The sequence below is a fragment of the Choloepus didactylus genome, chromosome 1 (assembly GCF_015220235.1).
Source record: "Choloepus didactylus isolate mChoDid1 chromosome 1, mChoDid1.pri, whole genome shotgun sequence".
Classification (NCBI taxonomy): Eukaryota; Metazoa; Chordata; class Mammalia; order Pilosa; family Megalonychidae; genus Choloepus; species Choloepus didactylus.
Window position 1 is genome coordinate 139133128 of NC_051307.1, and position 16312 is coordinate 139149439.

At 35.6% G+C, this 16312-nt stretch overlaps 1 protein-coding gene across 1 annotated transcript in view; it reads right to left on the reverse strand.

Annotated features, from left to right (window-relative positions):
- Positions 1–16312, reverse strand: part of GMPS (guanine monophosphate synthase) — an 82527-nt gene that overhangs the window by 19975 nt on the left and 46240 nt on the right. Inside the window, exons 6-12 of the mRNA XM_037842065.1 lie at positions 13373–13566; positions 12935–13100; positions 9379–9530; positions 8733–8906; positions 7007–7112; positions 5115–5230; positions 1570–1695 (exon numbers count right to left, since the gene is read on the reverse strand). Of these exons, the coding sequence (XP_037697993.1) occupies positions 1570–1695; positions 5115–5230; positions 7007–7112; positions 8733–8906; positions 9379–9530; positions 12935–13100; positions 13373–13566 (1034 nt within the window). The remainder of the gene's footprint in view (positions 1–1569; positions 1696–5114; positions 5231–7006; positions 7113–8732; positions 8907–9378; positions 9531–12934; positions 13101–13372; positions 13567–16312) is intronic.

Genomic DNA, 16312 nt, shown 5'->3' on the forward strand with positions numbered 1-16312 from the left:
TAACTTCTACAGTCAGTTTGTTCAAACACTATAATTACATGGAACTTTGAATAGGAAGTGAGATCTGGTAGGTTTGTATAGGTTAGTGTGAAATAGCGACACATCCCAAAATAACTTGGGCAGAGAATAAAAATATATATATAGGGCCCCCTTGAGGAGCTGGGGGGAAATGCAGAAGTGCTGAACTTCCTCACCTGGATTGTTGATGTTGTTACAAACATTGAGGACTGAAAGTTTGGTATGCCGAGCCCTCTGTCTTGGTGCTTACCCTTATGAAGCTCATTACTGCAAAGGAGAGGCTAAACCTGCTTATAATTGTGCCTAAGGGTCCCCCCGCCCCGAGTACCTCTTTGTTGCTCAGATGTGACTCTCCCTCTCTAGCTAGGCCAACTCAGCAGGTGAACTCACTGCCCTCTACCCTACATGGGACATGACTCCCAAGGGTGTAAATCTCCCTGGCAATGCAGGATATGACTCCTGGGGATGAATCTGGACCCAACATCATGGGATTGAGAACATCTTCTTGACTAAAGGGGGAATGTGAAATGAAATGAAATAAAGCTTCATTGGCTGAAAGATTTCAAATGGAGTCAAGAGGTCACTCTGGTGAACATTCTTACACACTATATAGATAACACTTTTTAGGTTTTAATATATTGGAATAGCTAGAAGTAAACACCTGTAACTATAAAATCCCAACCTAGTAGCCTTGACTCTTGAAGATGATTGTATAACAATGTAGCTCACAAGGAGTGACAGTGGGATTGTGAAAACCTTATGGATCGCACTCCTTTATCCAGTGTATGAATGGATGAGTAAAAAAATGGGGACAAAAACTAAATGAAAAATAAGGTGGGATGGGGGGGATGATTTGGACGTTCTTTTTTACTTTTATTTTTATTCTAATTCTTTCTGGTGTAAGGAAAATGTTCAAAAATAGATTGGGATGATGAACGAACAACTATATGATGGTACTATGAACAGTTGCTTGTACACCATGGATGACTGTATGGTATATGAATACATCTCCAAAAAACTGAATTTAATTAAAAAAAAATTATGGTACAGCCATACATGGGATATGATGCAGCAGTTAAAAAGACTAGTCTATTTATAATGGCATGGAAACATAAGACATTCATGATTTTCAGTTAAGAGGAAAAAAAAAAGTGAAACACAATGTGCTTCAAAACTCCCCTACCTCATTATTTTCTTTTGAAAAGATCCCTTGGTACCTGCCCCTCAAAGCAGACACAAGCATGCCAACCCTATAGTAAATGGTTCCTTTAATTTTCACTTTTGGTTAAAGCAGAGAGATGTTGCAAAAGTACAAAATCTCAGCCTGAATATTTACTTCCTATAACTGCATGCACTCTAGAAACAATCTAGAAAACACTGCCTTTTTACTTTTCTAGACTTGCTGTATACACCTTTGATTTTCTGTATATACCTTCATATACCACTTTTCTTAATGAGCCACCTCCATATCAGTCATTCCTATTTCAATATTGCTGGAAAGAGCAAACTGCTGAAAGTTGTGTCATAGGTTAATGAGTCCAAACAACTCACCTGCACACCTACAGTTTTAATTGGCAACAAGAAGGCATTTAGTGAATGAAGACTTGTAATTTGCATCAGCTTCTCTTGATCTTCCTCTGTCGTGCAGGCTTTGACTCTCTGTAACAGTGTATGTGGCTGAAAAAAACAAGGAAACATTTAAGATTTTTAAAAAATGAGGTATTCACCCTATATATTACTTACTGGTTATAGAAGATCATAATTGGTGTCTACTTGATTTCTGAGTACTATGTATATACCAGAAATTTATTTATAAGGTCTAGGACTGTGAAAAACTTACAAAATCTCAGATCAGATTTACATATATCAAGGCCTTAACACCCTGTCACCAGTGTGACACCTCAAATCTCCCCCTTATCTCTAACAATACTTTTTGCCATAAAGTCAACTTTGCCTGCTTCATCAACTTCCTTTTTTAGTTTATTATCCCCTGGTAAATTTTTTTCCCCCATTCTTTCTATCTGTAAGTATTAGGGTTGTCTCTAGTTAGATTTTATTTTTAACCTAGTTTGATAATCTTTCTCTTAACTAGAGAAATTATTCCTTTTAATTAATTGTGGGTTAAGGTTATGGTTGAATTTCATTCTACCAACTTATTCTGTACTTTCTATTTGTCTTCCTTTTTATATTCTTTCTCCTTTCTTCGCTTCTTTTGAACTGATGATTTCCCCCAGCTCATCTTCCCCCCTTTATTGGTTTTGAATTTAAATCCTCTGTTTCTAATCTTTTGTGTTAACATGCCCCTTAAGTGCATACTTAACAAAACAGAATCAGTCTCTCTGTCCTCTTGGCAAACAATACAAGTATTTTTGAATACTTTAACTCCAAAGAATCCCTTTTGTGTCATAGTGGATTGAATTGTATACTCCAGATTGGACATGTTCTTGGTCTTGATCCTCATTCTAGTGGGTGTGGACCCACTGTAAATAAAATCTCTTCCATTAAGATGTGGCTCCACTGAAATCAGGCTAGGCTTTAATCCGGATTACTGGAGTCCTTTTAAGCAGAGTGAAAGACAGAGAGAGTGTAGCCAGGAGAGGCCACCATACGTGCTGCCATGTGACAGAAAAGCCAAGGACCAAGGATCACCAGCAGTCAACCCCAGAATGCCAGAATAGAGTCTTTGGGAAGAAAGCATATCTTTATTGACACCTCAATTTTGGAATTCTAGCCTCAAAACTGTGAGCCAATAAATTCCCATTGTTTCAGCAAACCCACTGTATAGTATTTGTTTTAGCAGCTGGGAAACTAAAACAGTGTCTTACACGCTACTCTATCTATACCTTGTTATTTTTTAACAAATGTCAAAAATTAGAAATCATTATTTTTATTGTTTTATAACAGTGCACATTTGTTTCAATTTTACCCATCTACCTTTTTCTTTGTTTATCATTTTTCTTGTATCTTAGACCTTCCTCCTGGGATTCTTTTGCTTCTCCTAAAGTCAATTCTTTTAAATAGTAGTTCTCAACCCCAGCCACGCACTTAATTACTTGGGATGTGCAGGTCTGATCCCAGCCCAATAAAATAACAATTTCTGGGGAGATGGTACTCAGGCATGGAATACTTCAAAAGCTCCCCAGGACTGGCAGTTTGATGGGCTGAGCCCTCTGCCGCGGGACATGCCTTGGGAAGACTATTGCTGCAAAGGAGAGCCAGGCCTCCCTATAACTGTGCCTAAGAGCCTCCTCCTGAATGCCTCTTTGTTGCTCAGATGTGGCCCTCAGCCCTCTCTCTCTAGCTAAGCCAACTTGGCAGGTGAAATCACTGCCCTCCCCACTATGTGGGATCTGACACCCAGGGGAATGAATCTCCCTGGCAACATGGAATATGACTCCCGGGGAGGAATCTAGACCTGGCATCGAGGGATGGAGAACATCTTCTTGACCAAAAGGGGGATAGGAAGGAAATGAAATAAGCTTCAGTGGCAGAGATTCCAAAAGGAGCTGAGAGGTCACTCTGGTGGGCACTCTTACGCACAATATAGACAATGCTTTTTAGGTTCTAATGAATTGGAATAGCTAGCAGTAAATACCTGAAACTATCAAACTACAACCCAGAACCCATGAATCTTGAAGACGATTGCATAAAAATGTAGCTTATGAGGGGTGACAAGGTGACAACGTGACTGGGAAAGCCACATGGACCACAGTCCCCTTTGTCTAGTTTATGGATGGATGAGCAGAAAAATGGGTGAAGAAAAAAAAAAAAGGCATCCAGTGTTCTTTCTTTCTTTAATTATTCCTTTTCACTTTAATTTTTATTCTTATTATTTTGTATGTGTGGCAATGAAAATGTCAAAAATTAATTTTGGTGATGAATGCACAACTATATAATCGTACTGTAAACAACTGAATGTATGCTTTATTTTGTATGACTGCATGGTATGTGAATATATCTCAATAAAATGAATAACAATAAAAAAACTCCCCAGATGATTCTCCTACCCTGTTCTATCCATATTTTCTCTTTGATGCTTTGTCCCAATTACTAGATAATTTTTCTATATCTGTCTTCAAGTTCACTAATGCTCTCTTTAGCTGTTAATAATTTCAATTATTTTCATTTCTAGAACTTACTTAGAACTTAACTTCTAGATTAAGTTCTAAATCTGCCCTATCATTTTTGATAGTTTCTTATGCCTTATTCTTATTATCAATAGCGCCTTTAATTTCTATTTACTTTATTTTCTCTACCTGCCAATTCCAGTACCTGAAGTCTTTGAAGGTCTGGTTCTGCTAGTTGTTAACTCTCATTCATGGTGACTTAATTCCACACTTGTTTTGTAATTTTTTATTGTAAGCTTGTATATGTTGGAACTCTATGGGAATTCACTACAACCTGACTGGAAAGACTTCAGAGAGATTTACATTACTTCCTGCCTGATTCCTGGACACTATACCAAATGAGGTTCACTTAAAATTTAAATTCTTGGCTGGCAGATTTTCAGATCACACAGATTATAAATTTAGGCCCAAATCTACATAAAGACTGAGTGACTTTTTCACACATCATCAATTTTTAGCCAAGATGTTGCTGAGTGTGATGATCTCTGATCCAATTCCCAGTTCTTCACGTATCCAAGGTCTCTTTCTCAGACATATGGGTATGAATGCTATTGTTAAAAAGCAAAGCTTTAAACCACATGGATTAGTAGCTGCCCCCACAGCAGCAGACAGCTGTAGCTTACTGAACTAAAGCTTCCAATTCATCCCTGGCTCAAAGGATTTCCCTAATTTCCTAGCAACCTATATGAAAGGATTTTTAAAAATACTTTATAACTAGCATTTTTAGGGATTCAGGAAATTCACTCTGTTGTATGGCTGTAAAGAACGTTTTCATTTAAGAGTCTATAAAATATTTTCTTCAAAGTCATATCCATGGTTAAATTATTCTGAAATTTCAAATAATGAAACCCTTATAAAATCAATATAAATGCTGGAGTAAAGTAAAACAGAAACCTATTCAATCTTTGGAATGATCAACTGTGTCTATTTAAAGCTCCTATGATGTATAAATTCAATGCAAATTATTACCTTCTTAACACTTGCAGAAAAATCGGCTACTATTTTCAAAATATTGTTGGTTTCAGGAAAGTCCTTACAAATATAAGGTTCTTCAGCACATATAACTCTGATTGCCAGGCCAGGACCTAAAGATAAAAGTAACAATGGTATTTAATGTAAATTTTATATTTAATATAAAAATCTAATGTTAAAATGCTGTCATTTTCAAAATATAAAATCCTTCCAAAAAGTAAAATCCATCTGCTAACATAGTTAGGTTTCTTAAAGTACTTAATTTTAAATGTAGCTGTTAGTTTCCCATCCAACTCATCATTTCTTTCAGAATATATCAATTCTCTCTATATCAATGATTTCTAGCTCCCATTTTGATAGCCTATGTACTAAGTGTCACAGAATTTTCAAACAAATATTTTTAATTCATAATACACTTGCCAATTTATTTTAAAAATTCTACTAAAGGATATTTTCAAACATACACAAAAGTAAGGAGAACAGTATAATGACCACTTTAAATTTATCACTCACCTTCAACTACCAATCAAATTTTAGGAAAAGTAGCATGCTGCTTAAAAAAAAAAAATATCAAACAAGTAATGAAAGGGTGTTTTAGTTTCAAAACATGTGAACTGGTATTTCTATTTTACCAAATACTTAAAAGGATAAGGGTACAAGATATGTACGGATTGAAGAAAAACAGAAAAGACATTTACTACTACAATTAAAGGTATCACTTGAAATGCATGGATTATAGACAAAACCATGTCCATTAATTCCTCAGTCTCATTCCTAATCTTTAGCTTACTGAAGACAGTAGTTTGCCAAATTCTTTTTTAAAGCAGCAAAACCCTTTTTGCCAATGAAATCTGACATGAAGAAAACCTGACATATAAAATAAAATCAAGTGAGTCTAGTTGAAATGGTGATGAAAGACCCAGTACTACTTGGCCTCCCTCCATTACATTCACAGACCATCCCTTGTCAGCACATAGGTTAGGCACTGAACTTCTTACATAGACAAGTGCTAATCACTTCAGGGATTATACATTGTACAATCTCTGAGGTGCAATTAGTGGGGCTAGAATTCTAATCTGCGTAACTTCTGGTAAATTGGCTGCTGTGCCTAAGTTTCCTCATATGTAAAACAGAAGAGTAGTTTCTACTGTGAAGATCAAATGAGACAATATATTTCAAGTGTTTAGCAGAGTGCCTAGCACATAATAAGTACTCAAGAAATGTTAGCTATTACTATGTTTTTTAATTTAATCAGACCATTCTCTCAATTCACCATCTAATCACTAATATAAAGAGTTAGAAAGTGAGGTAGAACACTTGCCCAAGCTTGAGAACTAGTAACAACTTCAAACAAATATGATATCTAAATTTCCCAGAAGACAGTAAATGACTATATAGAGTATTTTCTTTCTGTTCATGACACGGTTACAAATAGCATTGTGTGAGAAAGTTTTTCATCCAATCAGACAAATCAACCATAAGATAAGGAATTAAGAGAACAGTCTTCATACCACTTCGTCCATGGAAGACATTGTGGTACAGTAGAAAGAACATACAAATCCTAGCTCTATCATTAAGAATTCTATGGCAATATTATTAAAATATCACTAAGCCTTGGTCTTCTTATCTCATGGCAACACTCTACACCAGATCCCCTGGGATAATCATGTAATATTTAACTACAAATACTATGGAAAATGAGTATTTAATAAAACAAAGTATGTGCAGTAGGAACTCAAAAGAATTTGTTTATATCTCATCCATTCTTTCCTGTCTCTCATGTTACATATTCCCTGAGATGACAAATTATTTCAAAATTGTCTGAATTGATTTTTCTTCAACAGGAAGATCTAATGGCAAGTCAAACTGAATTCAACTTTATTCTTTACCTGGAAATGGATGCCTGGAAACTAACTCTTCTGGAAGTCCAAGTTCTCTGCCTAAAATTCTCACTTCGTCTTTATGAAAATCTTTCAAAGGTTCTATTACTTTTCCCTACAGGGGGAAAAAGTGAATCAATACAAATTATCAACCAACATAACATGGAAAACAAAGCTAGAATAATACATTACTGTCTTTTTTTCTGTTTGCTTTTTCCTTGAATTAAAAACAAGATAAAAATGACTATGATAGCTTCAACTAAACAGCTTTTTTTTCAAAATAAAGACCAGTAATTGCCAAAATGTAAATACAGTCACTATAACATTACAACATCCTTAGAAGTTAACAATTCAGAGATATAGCATTTAGCAAGAAATAAAAGAATACCAAGAGCAATTTCCAATATGATAAAGTTAGAAAAAGTATAGGTATTTATATGTTGTATCTTTTTTTAAAAACACATCTTTTAAAGTATTTTCTCCTATATGGTTATAAGGAAATAAATGAATATTGTAGTGGTCTTCTTATTTCTCTTTAAAATACAATTTAAATATAAACCTTTTAAATATAAACAGATAAAGACAAACCTATCCACCATCTATGAACTAGTTCCCATTAGAATACAAGGCAATTAGAAAATATCATAGCGGTCTTTCAAAATTAACTCTCCAAATGATATCATCAAGGAAGTGAAAAGGTAAGCCACAGAATGGAAGAAAATATTTGCAAATCATATACTCGATAAGGGATTTGAATCCAGAATATATAAAGAACCCTTACAAATCAGTTAAAGATAACTAAGCCAATTAAAAAATGGGCAAAGGATTTGAAGAGACACTTCTCCAAAGAAGATATACAAACAACTAATAAACACATGAAAAGATGCTCAACATCATTAACCATCAGGAAAATGCAAATCAAAACTACAATGCAATACTACTTCTTATCCACTACAATAGTCAAAATCAAAAAGACATATAACAACCTGTTGACAAAGATGTAGAGATATCAGAACGCTCATACATTGCTGACAGAAATGCAAAATGGTGTAGCTATTTTGCAGTTTGGCAGTTCATCAAAATGTTCAACATATATTTACCACATGATCCAGCAATTCTATTCCTATGTATATACCCAAAAGAAATGAGAACATACAAAAAACATGCAATAAAATGTTCATAGAAATATTACTTATAATAGCCAAAAAGTGATAACCCCCCAAATGTCCATCAACCAATGAATGGATAAATTAAATGTGGTATACCGTACAACAGAATATCATTCAGCCCTAAAAATGAAGTACTGATACATGCTACATCATGGATGAACCTTGAAAACATAATGCTAAATGAAAGAAGGCAGTCACAAAAGAGCACAAATTGTATGGTCAGATTAATATAAAATGTTCAGAATAGGCAAGTCTATAGAGTAAGAAAATTAGTAGATTAGTAGTTAGCAGTTGCCTACAGCTGAAGGGGGTGGCAGGTGAGGGGGGATGGACTGAGGGGGTTTGCAGAAAGAGGAGTGACAGCTAATGGGTATGAGGTTTCCTTTTAAGGTGATAAAAATGCTCCAAATTAGACTGTGGTGATAGCTGTTGCACAACCCTGTGAATATACTAAAAACCACTGAATTGCACACTTTAAATGGGTGAGTTGAATGTTGTCTGTATAAAGGGAGGGAGGGAAACTCTCCATGTATCTACTATATGGAAAAGTCCTCATAAGTTTTTACCTCTTCTCTCAATTTTCTGATAAGCTCTGTGTCATTGTGATGGGTTTTGATGAGTTCAGCTTTGCCACTTGCAACAAGGGATGCACTTTCGATTAGATCAGGCCGTAAAGTACCTTGGGCAAGGAATACCTCCTCTGGTTTCAAGTTCATTTCTCCAATTACTTCATTGGCAATCTATAACCAAGGGGAGTAAAACAGCCTTTTAATAGGCGACTCTTAAAAAAAAGACAGCAACATTTTATACTTTCAGCTAAATTTCTCAGAACCGTTTTGCAATACTGATCAGAAGATGATATCCACCAACCTTCAAAATAAACTCCTTTAAGAAAATGTGTGAGCATTCCCTTCAAGAGCTTGAAATCTAGCCACTGAGATATGCAAAGAATTAAAGTCCAGTATCAATTGCAAACCCCTATTTTTAAACAATTAACAACAGTAGCCTGGAAACACAAGTATATGCATTTTTTAAAAACAAACAAGTTTCTAATGGTCAGTACAGTAGCAAAATACAGTAAGATTCTTAGCAAAAAAAGAAATAATCAAAATTAGTTAGAATATTTGGTCATTTGCTATAATGACAAGGAAACCAAAGACTAAAATTCACAGAAAAAATAACACACATTAAGGATATTACAAAGAAAGCTACCTTAACAAAAGTATCCCCAATGATTTTTCTTTTCTCTTCAGGACTTGTAGTCATATTTAATGTTTTGCTAATCCTTTTTCGTGGGGTCCTGTCTTCATCTGATATAGGTAAAGTTGTTGTTCCATTGTAGAAAGAATGAGCAGCATTTATCACTGAGGGAAAGGGGACAGTATATGTTTTTAATTAAAAGATGATTTTTAAACTCCTAATTCAAACTACAGAAAGAAAACCTAAATAGATCCTTTGATCTCCCTTAAGTTTGCCCACATATTCCAAAACTACCAATAAGCCATGATTAATAGAGTTCAGATTTGGGCATGCATGGAATTTTGTTCTTTTGAAAATCCTAGGGCCATGATATCACAAATTATACTGGCTGTTTTTCTTGTGTTTAGTGCTCTACAAGAACAATAAGCAAGAGCCACAGAAGTAAGCAAAAGGCCCCACCTATATCTCTAAGCCAACTCTGCAAATGAACTCACTATCTTCTCCCCTACACCGGACATGACCCCCAGGGGTGTGAGTCTCCCTGGCAAAATGGGACATGTCTCCCAGGGATGAGCTTGGCCCTGTCATCATGGGATTGAGAATGCCTTCTTAATCAAAAGGGAGAAAAGGAGTGAAACAAAGTTTCAGTGGATAAGAGAGTTCAAATAGAGTCAAGAAGTCACTGTGGAGGGAACTCATAGGCAAGCTTCAGCCAAATACTGAAAATTGCTACAGTATGCCAAGATCAACCAAGAGTATTCCTAAAATCCCTAAAGAATACTCTGGGTTCTAAGTCTCTATAAAAGTTTTTCAGAAGCTTAAGGTCCCCAGATTGTTACTATACCAGCTAAGACCTGAAACCCAGAGGTACCAGTCTCTCCAAGAACATCAACCAGTTTCATTCCTCTAACCCATAAGGTCAACACCCCTTTCCAGCCCAAAGAAGCTAAAACAGTCATTGCCCCAGATATCCCTGAAGATTGAGAGAATGATCAAGTGAGAGGGAGGAGGTGTAACAGAAAAATTAGGATTTAACAAATGATTATGAATACTGGCTCATTATATAGATATCTCTTTTTAGTTTCTAATGTAGCAAAATAGCCAGAAGGAAACACCTGAAATTGTTGAACTGTAATCCAACAGCCTTGATCTTTGATAATGATTGTATAACTATAAAGCTTTTATCACGTGACTATGTGACTGCAAAAACTGTGTGACTGATACTCCCTTTATACACTGTATGGGTAGATGAGTAATAGACATGCAAGGAAAAAAATAATAATAGGTTGGGAATATGGGGAAAAATACCCCTATGTAAACTATGGACAATAGTTATAGTATTACTTTAATAATCTTTCATCAATTGTAACAAATGTAACTGCTGTTAAAAAAAAATAGTAGAATTACAAAAGAAGTGTTATTAATTGCAACAAATTTTCCACTCCAATTCAAGTATTGGTGGTGGGGTGCTGTATGGGAATCCTGTATTATATGCATGGTTGCTCTGTAAACCCACAACTTCTCTAATAAAAAACTGAATACACACACACACACACACACACACACACACACACACACACATACACAAATGGCAAATAAGCACATAATTTTTTTTAAAAAGGCATGGTCCCAAGAAGTCAAACACACTGGCAGATAAACAGGGAATCAAAGTCCTCAGATTTGTATACTGAAATATTGCTGTTTTTGTACATCTAGCAATCCTTGATTGTTTTTTTATATTTAAGAGCAAGGTACTAAAAAATTGAACTAAGATTTCTCTTCAGTAGTAAGGCTTAAAAACTGGTGGGCTTCACTGTAAAATAACAAGGTAACTGGCTGTTTCAATGAATGACTCCAACGAATGTGTAGATCTTTCTTTCAAATTGGTCAATTACCCCAGAGAAGATGCCTCAAATTTTCTATCGCATTCCAGTAGTTGAAATGAAGGGGGAAGGATAACCATTCAGTATATATAGGTTTTTACAGAACCTTACCCTGCCCTCAACTATGCCTGGTATTGACATGCCCAAATCCAGGCCCTCTCTTGTCCAGTCTCTCTAGAAACTAAACCTATAGTCTTCTGCTAGTGAGGGAAAACAGCTCCTGTGTAATGGAAAAGGATCTGCTTCTGTGTTCTAAGCTCACCCATACACTCATGCCCCAAATAAAACCCACTGCCTCAAAATTCCTGAACCATCTCAGAAGTCTGCAGCACAAATCAACTTGCTTTCTGTTGGATGCCCCCCATGAAGGCTTCCGCTTCCTCTATTCTACTTTCTACTATGTCATACAACAGGAATAGATACAGTTTTTTTTGTGGAGCTTGAAATTTTTACAATTAAGAGGCACCCTTTAAGAAAAAGAATAACAAATTAGGTCTCTTAAAAACCCCATATTATACTGGGATAAAGAAAAATAACTTAAATGTCCACAGAAATGACTGCAAATCACATTTATGTCACTAAACCCAAACTAAATGTATCCCAAACTTAACTGTTTCTTAGGCTGATTCAGAAATGCCTGCAGCAACTCCAAGACCACCCAGCGGAGAGCAAGTCAAGAGTACAAAGAGACAATGATCTTAATTGCAAATTAAAATAATTTACTTGCAAATTTCACAAAAGTATATGATCATGTGAACACAATGCTAGGAACCCTCCCAGGATTTGGAAAGAGTCCTGGCTAATGAGAGGCTCTGAAATTTAAGCTTCATAAACTTACCAGAGAAAATTTACTTTATCCATCTGTCTTCCACCTTCCATTCTGTTGAAACCATTACAATTTACTATCATCTCCTCTATTACTTACCCTGTGCCATTACATTTGTTTTATCCCTTAACTGTTAAGTAAGGTTTTAAGAACAGGAAAAGACTCATGTTCATTTCATGTTTAAGTTTTCATGTCTACATTCTTTAGAGTCAGCCTTTTGGCATCAATTCCAATTAATTCAATAATACGTACAATTTGTATCATTAAACTACCGACCTCTTTTCACTATACCTTGTTTTTAAAAAGTATAAAAGATACCCACAAATATAAATGTGATCAGGGCCTAAAAAGTTTACTAAATGACCTTTAAAGAAAAAGTGACTACATACTCTTTCCCACACCCCCTTCTTTGTATAAACTTTTCCATTTGCAAAATAATTTTTATATCCAAACTTATAATAGGAAGACTTGGGTGTTCTCATGTATAAATAATACTATGGACCAGGGTGGGAAAAGATAGTAAGAAAAGTGAAAATAACTAGAAGAGAACAAAATGGTAGCTGGAAAATGGTAACAATGATTTAAGTATAGCAGTAGTAATCAAGAGTTTTAAAATTTATACTGGGACCTCTCTTCAACCGAAAGTAATTCTAATGTAAAAATAAAAAACACATTCAAACTTGACCTTTTGGGAAAACTGTAATTGGTTAAGGCAATGAGCTCACTTAAACCATAAGGCTAGATTTGATTACACAAGCGCCACATCGGTTAAGGCAATGTGCTCACTTAAACTATAAGGCTAGATTAGATTACACAAGTCCCTGCCACATAAACGAACTTTTCTGAAGTTCATCAATACCTTTGACCTGAATTCCAAGCTTTCTGAGGGCCTCTTCTACAGACTGGCTCTCTCGTTTTCTCATAAAGCCATTATCAATATGCACAGCAATGATTTGATCTTGGCTCAAAGCACGATTCAGCAAGGCTGTGCAAACTGTTGAGTCTACTCCACCACTAAGTAAAACCTACAGAGTGAAATGCAAAAAAAATAAAAATAAAAATAAAATTGAGCAGAATGAGCAAAAAAAGAGAATAAAAACTAACAGACTAAACTGTTACTTAGAAGTATTATTTGTATCAAAGGTGTGTCTAGTAACTAAAAAAATACTCTGAAATGGTACAACTCACAAAGTACCTGTTAACACAGACAACATTTAAGGGCTGTGTTGAGGAATCCAGCTCTGGGTTCTAACAATATTGACATAAATCTCTGTAAACTTCCAAATGAAATACTTACCAAAACTTTTGATGTGCCTACACTCTCTTTGATCTCTCGAATGCATTCAAGTTCTCTATTCTGCACAGTGAAGGTCCCACTGCACCCAGCTATATCATAGAGGAAATTCTTCAGTATTACTTTTCCATTTTCTGTAAGGCCAACTTCAGGATGGAATTGTGCTCCATATAATTTTTTAGATTCATTTGCTATACCTTCACAGAGAAAATAACCACAAATTAACATTTTTTCATATTGCCAAGACTCAGCCAATAACGTCAATTCATTCCTCACAATTTCCTTCCCCTATTAAAATTGATACAGTTTGGTAGATTTCTGGTGGGGGGGAAATACACAATACAATAAAAACTACATTGTCACAACCTTTCTTTATAAAAGTCTTTCTTTATGTAGCACTTAATGAGCTATAAAACAGCACAACATATCCTGCACAGAGATTATTTCACAGAACCCTCACTTCTCCATTCAAGTTGTCTCAATTATCTTGTGTATTATTACAATGATAATCCAGTTTTGGTTCTCAGGTCCCATGTGGCTTTCACATGCAATGCATGTGCCACCAAAAGCTTTTTAGGCTACCAATTTTATATATTAGAAGAATCTCATATATCACACCTGTCAAAACATTCCAAGTGTTTCTTTCTTGGTTACTATTAGCAACAAACATAACTCCACATACTTCAGTATGACAATTAATTATCTACTAAGTATGACAATTAATTATCTATTAAGCAGCAGATGTTAAGCTACATATTGTATATGTGCTGTATTATTTCTATTTTATGGCTCTGAGATTAAGAAACCTGCCTAAACTTGCAGCTAATTAAGTAGCTATAGCAGACCTGGCAAGCTCCCAAACTCACACTCACTCTACTTTACCAAGGTATTTTACACTTTCTTTACTTGGCTTTCCAGGATACCATTCTCTCTTGGTTTCACTGGCTGCTCCTTCTGAATCCTTTGCTGATTCCTCCTCATCTTGCCTACCTCTACACATGGAAGTGGCCCAGTATTCAGCCTTCAAATCTCGTTTATACACCAAGTGATTTCATACTCTCGTGGCCTTAAATTCCACTCATAGGCTGGTAAAAACCCCAAATTTAGATCTCCAGTCCAGTTTTCTCCTCTAAAGTGCAGATTTATACATGCAACTGCCTACCTGATACCTACATTTCAATGTCTATTAAGGAATCTCAAATTTAATATGCAAACCCAAACTACTGCAGTCTTTCCCATCAGGTAAAAAGAAATTTTATCTTTGTGGTTGCTCAGGTCAAAAAGTCAGGAGTTAAAAGTTGATTCTCCTCTCTCTTCTCTATTCCACAATCAACCCAACAGTGAATCCTTTGTGTCTCCCTTCAAAACATCAAAATCCAATTAATCCTCACCACTTACGATTCTATCACCCTGGTCCAAGACACTATTGCCTCTCTCCTGCTTATGCAATAGATTCCTAGATAGTCTTCCTGCTTCTACCTTTGACCGTCTTTTTTCTCTTCACTGTAGCAAGGCTGAACCTGAAACCGTATCTCTCTTTTGCTCGAAGCCCCACCTTACTACAATTAAAGCCAAAGATTTTGCACTGGCTTCTAAGCTCCTGTGTTCTGGCCCCCACTACCTCTCTGACCTCAACTTTTATCATGCTCCCCACCCTTGCTTACTCTGCTACAACCATGGCAGTCTCCTTACTGTTCCGCAAACATGGTCCCATCCCAGGAGCTTTGCACTTGTCATTAACTCTTCCTAAAAGGCTCTTCCCCTAAATATCCAGTGGGGTCAGCCACACAACTTCCTTCAGGTCTGATGTCATCTTATAGAAATATCTTCCCTGAATATCCTATCTAAAAAATAATAATATCCCTAGCCATACACACATCCCCAACACCTTCTTCCTTCTGTCACTTGTTTTGTCAGTGTGCTTAAACAATGACATTTGCCATACGGTATTTGCTCGTGTATTGTCTGGCCATACTCAACTAGAATGCTGAACATAGATTTTGTCTATTTTCTTCATTACGGTATCCTTGGCTCCTAGAACTTGCCTGGCACATAGTAGGTACTCAAATATTTCTTGACTGAATTAAAAAATAAGGTTTTCTGCTGTTGACCTTTCATATGAAGCAAAGACCTTTCCATATGAAAATCATTCTTGATGATTCTACAAGCAGATTATCAATTTGGTTTATCCATAGCAAGTATTTTTCAACTTATTATTTGCATGAGGCATCGCAAACAAAAAGACTTTCATTGATAAACCCACATTTTTCTTTTCTTGATTCCCAGAACTATTACTGATTATTTACATTTACAGTCATTCAAGCAAGCAAGCCAAAATCCCAGGCTGCCAGAAAATCAATTTCTCTTCCTCAAAAACGTAGAGAACCAAAATAGTTTGAGAAGGTGTTGGCAAACTTTCTGTAAAGGGCAATATAGTAAATATTTTAGGCTTTGAGGACTACATACAGTCTTTTTTTTTTTTTTTAAAATAACTCTTCAATAATGTAAAAACCATTCTAGTCCCTGAACATACAAAAACAGACTACAGGCTGGATTTGATCTGTGGGCCATAGTTTGCCAAAACCTAGAGTTCAGAGATGCACTAAGGCATAAAAAACAGGCAACAATGAATACAACATGAAAGGAAGATGAACTGCTCTCGAATTTTTCCTGAGTTATAAAGGTATAGCTTTATTTTATGTTTGAAAAACTTATATTAGGATAAACATTTTTAAAGTATTTCAGAGCAAAACAGTGACTTCTGGATAATCCATCCAATATTAAATTCCATTCATATAATTAACAGTTGGTTCTACTACCTTTAGAATATCTTCAAAAAATAAGGAAAATCAAAAACAGTACCTCATTCAGAAACATATGCTTGGACTCTCAGATAATTGTGGGGTTTTTTTTAAGTGCAAGCTACAAACTTTTAGAATTCTC